General features: G+C 55.5%; 1 protein-coding gene across 3 annotated transcripts in view; it reads right to left on the bottom strand.

The window, feature by feature from the left end:
• PLEKHG4 (pleckstrin homology and RhoGEF domain containing G4) overlaps positions 1-11,039 on the bottom strand; it is a 91,646-nt gene that overhangs the window by 4,031 nt on the left and 76,576 nt on the right. For all 3 annotated transcript variants that reach the window (XM_074839530.1, XM_074839531.1, XM_074839532.1), the window contains exons 14-21: positions 6,428-7,377; positions 4,492-4,741; positions 3,716-3,805; positions 3,166-3,390; positions 2,125-2,295; positions 1,457-1,634; positions 752-868; positions 403-666 (exon numbers count right to left, since the gene is read on the bottom strand). In XM_074839530.1, the coding sequence (XP_074695631.1) occupies positions 403-666; positions 752-868; positions 1,457-1,634; positions 2,125-2,295; positions 3,166-3,390; positions 3,716-3,805; positions 4,492-4,741; positions 6,428-7,377 (2,245 nt within the window). The remainder of the gene's footprint in view (positions 1-402; positions 667-751; positions 869-1,456; positions 1,635-2,124; positions 2,296-3,165; positions 3,391-3,715; positions 3,806-4,491; positions 4,742-6,427; positions 7,378-11,039) is intronic.

Here is an 11,039-nt window from a genome sequence, read left to right as displayed (position 1 = left end):
AAATAACCCAAGGAAGTGCAGCAAATGATGCTGGAGATTGGTGTAGACTGGCTGGGGAAGTTCACACAGGGGAAGCCAAGGGGTCACTGGACTATGTTGGAGAGAGGAAAGGACAGAGTGCCTCGTACCAGAGGGGCAGAGACACAAGCACTGGTCTCCAAGGCCAACAGCAGCCCCAGTGTGCAGCACCAAGCCTGCCACGGGGCTGGCTGCAGATCAGCGGGCGCTTCATTAACGCATCTGAGCTAAACTCCCACCGTGAAAGCTGAGACAGAGCTGGCATGGAAGGAACAGGGCCCTCCCTGCCCCAGCCTGGGTACGAGACAGGGACTGCCGCGATGCCAGTGAGCTGGGCCTGACCGCACAGCGCAGAGCAGGGCGTGGGGACGAGCCCGTACGTACTCAGCGATGGCTGGCTGCTCGTCTCGTGCTCCAGCTCGTCTTCCTCGATGCAGGTGCCGATGTCAAAGGGGCGGCTGGGGGCCAGGACGCCTGGCAGCAGAGCCTGGTCCAGGTACATGTGGAGGTTGAGGGGCCCCAGCAGGGAGGAGGAGGAAGGGCTGTAGGCTGCTGGGGTGCTGCCAGCGGAGAGCTGCGCCTGTGTCCTCTTGTACGGGTTGGAATGGTCAAACAGAGACACGGCGATTGATGCTCTGGTCCTGGCGCCTGACGGAAAACATACCAAAAAGTCCTGAGCACCAGTTTTGCCCAGCTCACATGGAGCAAGAGGGCAGGCAGGGCTGGCACTGACCTCTGCCTTTCATGATGTAATCGATGGCACGGTCATTGATAGCTGCCTCGCTGGGCTTGATATCCAGGAAGGGCTTGTTGCCCACACCCATGGAGACCATCTCCTGCATACGGATTTCTGGAGAGGAAGAGACCCACAGCCACATTGTGAGGTTGACCCAACCCTCCCCACAGACATTATGCAGCCCCAGGCCAGAGCACTCCAGGACCACTGAGATTAGATCTCTTCTCCCCTTGCTCTCCAGTCCTGAGGAGTCCCCCAGGGATAAGCAGTCATGCCCTGCTCTGGCCATGCCACCTACAAGAGTCCTGCCAAGCGGGAAGCCTGGGGTGAAGAGGAGGGAGTCAGCCAGCCGCCACTCCAGTAGTGGCCTAGATCACTGAGAGAGGAGAGAGCCTTTGAGGAGCAGAGCCCACGTTCACAGGGCAGGGAACCCTGTGCTAGTATCTCCCATTTCTCTCACGGAGTCCAGGCGGGTGCCTACAGTCACACAGGGCTTGGGCTGGCCAAGTTCCCTGGGGATGAGGGGCAGGGAAGGGACATGCCCAGCCAAGCCCAGCACATGCTCCTGAGGCTGCATGCTGGCACACAGCTGCTTGTGGCACAGAGCTGCCTGTAACAGGCTCCAAACCTACTCAGGACAGCACGAGCTGAACAGGGCTCCCGCACCTTTTGCGGCACAGACGCCCCAGGAAGGAATCACACCTTTATTGCGGGCTGCCTGCTGCCACAGGATCTTGGCAATGTCACTGGTCCAGGCCTGCTTAGTCTCAGCTGAGCTGGCCTGGAGGATGTAGGTGTCACTGGACTTTCGCCTTCGGAACCAGATCTCAAAGCGCAGGCCACTGTCTCCAGAGTTCTCTGTCAGACCAATGTCTGCAGTCTGCCAGAAAAAGGAAGAGCAAAGCATCAACTGGGGCCCCACCAGGAGCAGAAAGAGTAAACTCTGCCTGCACCCTGTGCCAGAGCTACCCCCAGCTTGGCAGTCCCAAGGGGAAGGACCCTGAGGGTCCAGAGAGGAACAGGTACAGTCTGGACACAGCTGAGCAGAGACAGCCCAGGCAATTCCCAGCACTTCATCCAGAGTCAGCACCACCCCCCTGCCGCACACACACACTGCTTTGTCCCCTCACACTCGGCATCCCTCAGAAGACCTTGGCCCCACATCTCACAGCATGGAGGGGGCTCAAGCATTAATGTGCAAAGTATTCCCTTCTGGCTTCACTGCACAACTTGGAAATGGCTTAGCAGTGGTGGGAGCAGTTCTGCTGAAAGTGATTCAGCTCCCACTTCCCATTTCAGGGCCATGTGTCCATGGGGAAACAAGCCACAGACGACACCTGCACAAGAGGGAGCTGCAGGGCTGCCCTTACCTTGAAGGAACGCTTGTAGATATACACATCAAAGCCACCCTCGATCCTCTTGGGCTTGCTGAACAGGATCAGGTCCTCAAAGAGGAAGACATGTCGCTGGCACTTCCTACGGCCCAGCCAGATGGTGAACTCATCCTGCCGCACCAGCTGTCCCTGCTCCTTCAGGTTCACCTGGACACAGTGAACATCCTGGTAAGACCCCAGCAGGATCAGGTCCAGGCAGCCCCAGTCCCGTATGGCTGTGGCCCAGGTGGTGAAGGAGTGGCAGCTACCCATCATCTTCGGAGGGCTCTTGAAGAGTGGCTGTGTGGCACTGCCAGGGGCCACATCAGGCTGAAACAACTGGCCCAAAGCTCAGGGGAGAGCTGCACCTCTCTCCTAGGCATAGTCCACAGATGTCTCTGCTGTCACCCTGTGCAGATCTGTGACAAACCTCTGGGCTGGCAACTGAAGGCAGCAGCCAGAGCATTATCTTAGGGGGAAGAGGAGAGCTGAAGAGGAAAGGAGCCCCATCAAACTGCCAGAAGCACATCTGGGTCAGAAGGTCAATCCCTCATTTCTTCCTGCCCCAGATCCATCTTCCTCCACCCTGAGCCCTGTGGTTTCTCCTCCCCCAGTGCTGCACTTCACATGCCTCTCCTTCAAATCCCACCTAGCTGATTTTGGCCTACCCCTGGCATCAGCATCAGTTTGAATTCCTCTTGCAAACTCTGCCTGATCCTCTTCTCACCAGCTCAAAAGAGATGGAAAGGCTGAAGGCAGCCTGCAGGATACCATCTGCAAGGACTGTCAGGCTGCCTCACATCACCAGTAAGCACCTGGGAGTGTGTTTATGACAAGCAGCTGGCCTGGCACAAATAACAGCATCTAGGCTGTCTGTCCTAGAGGATCAATAGACCCTGCTCTGTGCTGGCAGACGGCACCCTGATCACTGTGGGAATTTGTGGGGAGGCTCACCATACAATCCAAAGACCCCAAGTTTAGAAAAGGGGAAGAAGTGTGGCTCTGCTCCCCCAGACAGGGGAGGACACCGGAACGTACGTCACAGTCACGGATGGCATCCATGGCCAGCAGGTCATTTCCGTGGCGGAGCTGAAACTTCACCATCTCCTCAGCCGCACGGAGGTAGCCCAGCTCCTGCTCTTGTGCCTCGCTGCACTCCTTGATCAGGTCCTTCAGGAGCAAGGCGTATTTGCTCATTCGCTGGATGGGTTTCAGCAGGTAGGAGGCCAGGTCCATCTTGTCCCCAAGCTGCACCTGCTTGAACTGAGAAACACAGCAGAGAGTGAAGGCAGCAGCTTCCCGTGGAGCGGCCCGTGCCCCCAGGTGGGCACTGACAGCCACAGCTTTCCTACTGGGCACTCTGTTTGCTCTGCAGGGAAATTCAAGGCCATAGGACCAATGCTGCTGTGTGCTAGGCTCCTTCCCAAAGCACTCACCGCATCTCTGTCCCACACACACTTGTGCAGAGCGCCGTGCCAGGAAAGCAGAGGTAGTGCTGAGCGTGCCTTAAGCAGGAAAGCTGGGCTTGTTTAAACAGAGCAGTGACCCAAACACCAACAGTAATCATGATGCAGGTAGTGGAATTTACCTTGAAGAAGGTATTCCCATGGCTGGCCAGCAGTGAGTCCGACTTCGGCTTGTTCTTGCTATACAACGCGTACATCCCAAACTGGTCTTTCTGCAAAAGAGACCCCACGTGAGACCAACGCACACCCAGGACACAGCGACAGCCATGCCCCTGGGTTGGTTACACTAGTACTTCTGCCTCTCCCAGGCTGCGCCAGAGCCTCCTACCACATCAGGAATGACTTTGCTTCAAGTTCACGAAGAGCCAGGGAATGTTCTTGTCTTTCCTACTCTCAAAGTAGTTAGGACTTTTTAAACCACTGTCCTGTTGCCCCTTACATACCCCAGCAGATACCAGTCACCCGATAGCAGCAAACATGCATGGGGCAGCTGAGCTTAAGACCAGTGTGCCCCCAGCTTCTCCCTAGAAGCCCTTTCCAACAAGAGCAGCAGGTCTGTACCTTCCTGCTCACTGAATTCATTCCACACTGACACCAGGTGGGAGACAGGGTAAGAGATGCTCCTGTGGAAGCAGGTGGGTTTTAAGGAGCAGATATTTTGCTTCCCCAACAGTGTCTCTTGGTAGCAAAGAGCGACAGGAAAGGCAAAGAGCATCCGTGGCTGCTTGGGCTCAGCCCTGCAGAGCCATCCTGGTCCAACCTAGCATTTGAGCTGGCAGGGGACAAGCCAACCACTCCCAAAGAGCCACACGCACGAGAATAGCCAAATGTAAAGGCACAGGAGCCAAGCCCACGTCTGGAGGAGCCTGGCCCCAGGGGGAAGGTGCTGATGCCTTACGTGTCGGAGGAAGCAGTGGCTGACCCGCAGCGGGTGGTTGCAGCAGCTCTCGAGCTCTCGCAGGAAGTACTGGCTGTGGAAGTCATAGAGTTTTTCCAGGTTCCCGAAAATGACACTGCGCTTCCCACGCAGGTCCTGGGGGAGGTCAAGGCGCTCCATCTCAGGGAAGTAGCTATCGATGATGTAGGAAAGCGACCTCACGTATTCCCGCTCTGTAGTTACCATCTCATCAATGATGTGCCGCAGCTTGCTGCAATAGGAAACACTCAGCCTTGAAGGGACCCAGACTGCAGCAGGGTGCAGCAGGCAGAGTGCCTGCAAAGCCCTGCCCTACCCCTAGGGAAGCTCTCCCTGAGACCCAGCACAGATGAGATGATCCCTTAGCACCATCCAAGCTCAGATTCACAACTGTTCCTGACAGCTCTGAGCCTGAGCACTGACAAAGCTCGTGCCTGATCCAAGGAACTCTGTTGGCTTTTCTGTTCAGGAAAGACAAGCTCCAAGCTGACCGTGGTCCTGACCTAACCTCAGCAGGACACATGCCCCTGGGCCCACCCAGCCTCTGCTCTGGACACAACAGGCTGCTCTGCAAACGGCTGCACTCCTGAAACAACAGGGATGGCAGAAGTCATGATAACTTCTGTGAGGAGGAGTCAGCCTGATGCCTGGATGCTGTAGAAGGCATTGTTAATCCTCAGAGAACATGAGCTCTGGACCCAGGTGCTGTCGGGCTTGTCCCAGCAGAAATGAGATGGGAAACAAATCTCGTATCACTTCATCAGCAAAAGGCAGTTCCTAGCATGGGTTGCTCCGATCTGAAAGGATCACTCTTAGGTACTCGAGCTTTCCACTGCGAGGCACTGCAGCACCAAACATAACTACTCTGACCGTGTGTCTGCCTTCCCTGCCTCTCAGCTTGCCCCCAGGCCAACTCCTGGCTGTTCAGAGGACTGAACAGCAGGACTGGCTCAGCGTGCATGGACAGGAGGGCTGCTGCATCGCTCCCTTGAGAAGCAAACAGTTCACTTCCTATCTGCTGGTCTTCATCCCCCGCCATGAGCCTTCCTGACACATGCTAGGATACTAGAGGCCCTTTCCAGAAGATTTCACTGTCCCCAGCCATCCCATCCAGCGCAGAAGCAGTGGAGGAGCTCTGTGGTCCCTCTGCATCCAGCGCTCGTTTCTCATCTCTACCACCAATTTATTTTTTTTTTTTTAAATCTTTTCCAGTGAGAGCAACAGAAAGACCTGCCTGGTGAGTCCCTTTCAAGAACAGCTCCCACCCCTGGGTTCTCCATAGCCTAGGCACTATGACAACAAAGTTAAGTTGAGACACTCAAGAACAGAGGAGGGAAAGAAGAGAATGAAAGCCAACTGTTAGTACACAGAGATCTCAGCCCCAAAGGGCAAATACAAACACCTTCTTACAAAAATACAAAAAAAAACTTCTGTGAGGCTGCTGTCACAGGGTGCTAGAAGTGCCTCCCCACCAGTCTGGGTATAGCACCCCCCAAAAGTGTATGGGATGGTGCACTATGCTTCTGCTCTCCCACTGCACCTGTACCACTGGTTTGCTAGGTCCCCAAATACTGTGTTTCTGCAAACCCTTGTCCTCCAATGCCAGCAATGTTCAGAGATTCCCTCTCCTGCCTGGGAACTGCCCTTTCCCCTCTTATGGGGGCACCATGCTGTGGAAGAAGAGCAACAGATCCCATTCCCCTGCCTCCCCCAGAGGCAGGTGCCAGGCTGTGTGGGGACATCCCTGTGGGCCCGCTCAGCGCCATGCACAGGCACGCAGGGAAGCTGGAGCTCCACTTCCATCTATCTGCCCTGTACCCACTGCCAAAGTAACTGTCACTGCAGAGCTCTTCACATCTTTGCTGGCTGCCTTTTCACCACCCTGACGACCTGAGCATCGAGTGTCACAGCCACTTACCTGCCCCAGCTCTTGGCTTCCGAGGCAGAGAGGCAGCCCCTCTGTCCCTCCAGCAGGCAGTCTGCAGCCCAGCTGTGAGCGGCTTGCTGCCGCAGGGCGAAAGTCCTGTCCACCAGCTCAGTGCTGCTCACCTCCAGCCCCTTAATAAAGACGCCGGTGTTGCCATATCTGGCTGGCTCGCTCAGCGTCCTCTGGCAGCCTGACCACAGGCTCTCACCACATGGGAGGTCAAAGCTCTGGGCTTTCCGGAGCATCCTCCTGGGAGGCAGCTTCCCAGAGGCTGGAGTGGATGTGCACGATGGCTTCACCTCCAAAGTTTCTAATATGCTCTCCAGATTTGTCTTTTCTTCAGACAGTTTTGGAGACTTGGAGGCACTGCTGGCAAAAGAAACTCTGCTCGAGTGAGGACCAGGGCTCAGAGCAGCTTGGCAGGCAAATTCTTCCCCAGAACTGACATCGCCAGGGCAGCTCAGGGAGGGTGAGGGAGCTTTCTCCTTAGTCCACCCCGGAGAGCAGTTGGGCCTGTTGTAGCCATGGGATGTGCTGTAAGTCCTGTCCCAGTGGGACCCGGAGGTGGCCCCCTCGGAGTGCCTCCGGTGGGACAGACTGCCAGCTTCACTGCTGGCCCGGGGCTGCTCCCCGGCAGCTGGTTTGCGGTCTGACAGCAGAGACCTCCTTGTTCTCAAAGCTGCTTCGAGTTTCTTTTCAAAAACCAGCTTGGTCTCCTGGCATTTGGACCATGCGAATTTCCACTGCTTGAGTCCCTTGTCGCTCTTCAGCTCACAGGCCAACTCCTTCATCTCCTGGAACCGGGCATCGCTGATGTCCGGGTGCTGCCCCTTGTAACTCTCCAGGCACTTGATCACACCTGCACAGTGTTCGGCAGAGCTGCAGTCCTCCATGCTGATGCAGGCGAGGTGTCGCATCCCTTCCAAGGCCCACTCGTACGCCTGCAGAGCGTGAGAACAAAAGGCAACAACCAGTCAGAGGGATTCAGGGAAGAATAACCCTAATTTGGTGCCTGAAGACAAGAGAAAGGATCAGTGTGTGGCCACCACAGTTCCTCGAGTGAGAGAGGAGAGGGGGGGTTGCTATTTTTCAATGGGGCTTAACAATTCAGCAAAACAAACAGCTCCTTATGCAGAGGGCTTCAGCTGTGCTGGCTGCTCTGCCACAGCTCCACCTCCCCACCAGGTCCCTGCCACACTGGGCACGTTTGTCCTCTCTGGGCAGGGGGGCCCAGGGGAAGCTGCTGCCAATCCTGCAGGAATTCACACCTCAGTGTGGCCCTGCTCGGTATGTAGCCTGGAACTCACCCTCCTCCTTTGCCCAGCCATTCTCACCACTACCATGCAAGATGAGGTCGAGGGGGCATCAGCAAGCTGCAGGGAATGGGACTGCTGCTCCCCATGCCGATTCCCCAGAGATGACACCACAAAGAGGCCTGGAGCTCAATCGGAGCTGGGCTCTGCGATCACCCCGAGTGCTCTGACCCGTCCTTGCAGTCCAGCTACAGCTTGTGCATTTTCCATGACTGCTGGCACCTACGTGGTGTGCTGCACGCTGCCTATCTACCTGGCCCTGCTTGCTAGTGCACTACATGCTTGTGCTGGTTAGTTGAATACTGAGCTCAGCAGTTTATTTCTAACACTCCAGGAATGCTGGAAGCAGTTTCATGGGGCTTAACTCTAGCAGTGGTGCATATGCTGGCCTTGCTAAAACAGCTCTGCCGTATCAGTCAAACAAGAGGAGTGGGACAAAATGTGGTCCAGCGTGACAGATGCAAGGTAAGAGTGCCGTACCACCAGGGCAGGAAAGGGGCTAATGAAGCACCGTGCACTAAGACCTGCCATTGATAAAAATGAGAGGAAAGGCAAACATCTGAATTACTCAGGCTCATAAGCCACTACTTTCTCCATAAAGCAGGAATGATGACAAGGTTTAACTATAGAGTGAGATGTGACTGGCTGCCATAGGCCTGGCCAGGGAACTTTACTGCTCATCAGTGAAAACAGAGAGTTTTTTGTTAAAATCTGATGCACGAGGCAGGGAAAACATCCAGGACAGGCCTGCCTGGCACCTTCTACCAACTGCCCAAGACCCATGGATGTGTGGAAACACCACAGGCTGCCCTTGAAGTGAGCCAGACCATCTCTAACACTTGACCTGTCAGGCTCTGTGTACCTGCTGGGTTTCTGCAGAGGTGCAACACTCAGGCTTAGTGCCAGCAACAAAGTGACCAGCCTTAGACCATTTCCCACCTGCTGAACAGCCTTACTGCACCAGTCTTCACTCAGAGAGCTTAAAGTACTTATTTTTATGCAGAATAGAGCCTTAAGACACCAAGAAAATCCCCCCAAGCTTTATGCAGACACGGAGCAGACACTGCATCCCCACGAGGGAGGGACGTGGTGGTCAAACAGATCAAGTGCCAGCTCACTCTGTTGGTGACAAAGGTTGGCAGGGCAGGAGGGGCTTTGCTGCCATGCTGCCCAGCTCCTGGATGGGGACAGCTCCGAGAGCCAAGCGCTGCTGTTTGTACAAGAGCTGAATGCCAGCACATGAGTGGTAGCCTGCAGACTGAGCAGTCTCTCCAGGGACAGATTCCACAGGAGCTCCCACAGCCGTCCACATTGCTCTTTTGAGCTGCAGCTGCATGGCGTGCGTGCAGCCAGCCCCATTACTCATGCGGAGCAAGGAGCCGCTTCAGAAATACCAGCAGCTGCCCGGGGAAAAAGCTTCTCAAACAGCCCCATGCAACCGCAGCATAGGACAATCGGAAGAGCAGCAGTCCCCTCTCCTCCCATCACCCTGCCTAGCACAGCAACGGGCCCCTGACATGCCTCTCTCTTGATCCAGGCTTTATGCTCTAGACTTGCCCACTGCTGGGGGCCAGGAGGGGCGTGCAGAGGCAGAGGATGTGCCAGACACTGGTGAGAATCTGCATTTATCCGTGATGTGGAGGGTCTTTTATTCCCTGGAGGCAGAAGGACATCAAGGCGAGGTGAAACGCGGAGTGCAGTGGAGCCCAGCAGATCCACACAGCAGTGACAGATGGCCTATTTTGCTGTGGTTTTTTGAGCTGCTCCCTCCAGCTGTACGCAAACCAACACCAGCCCCTTCCAGCTCTGCCCTGAGCAAGGGCTGGCTGTCAATGTGGGCTAAGGGCACGTCTCACCTCTCTGGCTGCGAAGGTCAATGGGGGATCCTGACCAAAGGCTGCGTGCTGGCTCCCTTTCCACTCACTGATAGGAAAAGCTGAGCTCTGAAAGAGGGTTCTGAGAGCAATGAGTGGGAGAGGCACAGCCAGCAGGCCACTCTGGCCTTTACAGCAGCCAGGCGAGAAGGCAGTCATCCTGTGAAGGCCTTCTCTGAGGCTGGGGACCTCAGTTCCATGCACAGATGGGAGATAGAGAGAAAAGAGGCTTCTTTTATTTCTAGGAAACACTGCGGATCTGCGTGGAGCCGCAGTGAAGAGGAATCAGTGCTGCAAACTACACAGGGAGGCAGCCCGCTACCTCTCATCTTCATATGGTATCTGTCTGTTCTTGGTGAGGGCTGTGCAGAAATGACTCTAAATCTCGATGGCATCTCTTCCATCCCCAGTGCCTGTCACAGGCCAGTGAATAGCTCAGCTTTGTTCCCTCCACAATGGGAGCAGCCCTCCACACCCTGCAGCTTTGCTTAGTAACACGTTAAGTGGCCACCAAGGCTTTCTCCAGTCACATCATCCGCTTCAACTGCCCCTTTTAGCACATGAAATGGCAGCCCTCTGCAGGGACCAAGTGTGCCCCGACACCCAGGAGGGAACACCCTCATGTAGGCAGGGGTATTGTCATCATCTGTGTCCTGGTAAGGTTACAAACCACACTCAGCCAAGCCAGGATACTGCTCTCCAGCTGTGGGGCTTTTGGGGAGCAGGCAGCCCTAAAGCTTCTCAGCAAAGCTGCAAGAGTTGCTCATATATAAGAGGTGGCACCTGTGCACAGGGAAGCTGAATCTTCCCAACCACGTCTGGAACCAGGCAGGAAGGAGCCTGTACCTCAGCTTTTGATCTTTACAGACAAGTCGTTACTGAAACTCTCAATTACAGGATTAAAGATGTATGCTTCCTGCACACACAGGGCTGACCCATCCAGCAGCTTCACGAGGAGTCAGCAACAGGTTGGTCCTGCCAGGCTGCCCCGGGGAGGCAGGGGCTCTTGGGGACCTGCTGTGCCCTAAGGAAGAGCCAGGGACTTCACTGGAGCACGGCGCAACCCTCAAGCCTGCGTTGGTCCCTGCTCACTTCACCATGGGCAAGGCTTGCAGTGCCTCGAGGACAGAAGCTCCTGGAGTCTCTTGTTTTTGGCACCACTGAAGTGCCATCTGCAAATACAGGCCAAGAGAACCTTCTTGGCCCTGGCTCAGGTCACATTGCCAGCACTGCACAGAAAACTTTCCAGGGGTCCCCAATCCTCACCTGAGCCACCACTCAGATACTACACCTCTCCAGCCCAAACCTATCACAAACCCACCAGACTCCTCTCACGCTCAAGGTCCAGTGATCTCTAAGACACATTCTGGGTAGGCAAGACAGGAGACAGACACTGTGCATCTGCAGACATATGCC

This window comes from Strix aluco, chromosome 14, assembly GCF_031877795.1.
Source record: "Strix aluco isolate bStrAlu1 chromosome 14, bStrAlu1.hap1, whole genome shotgun sequence".
Lineage (NCBI taxonomy): Eukaryota > Metazoa > Chordata > Aves > Strigiformes > Strigidae > Strix > Strix aluco.
The sequence above is the reverse complement of the archived record's forward strand: the minus strand, read 5'-3'. Positions and strand labels throughout refer to the sequence as shown.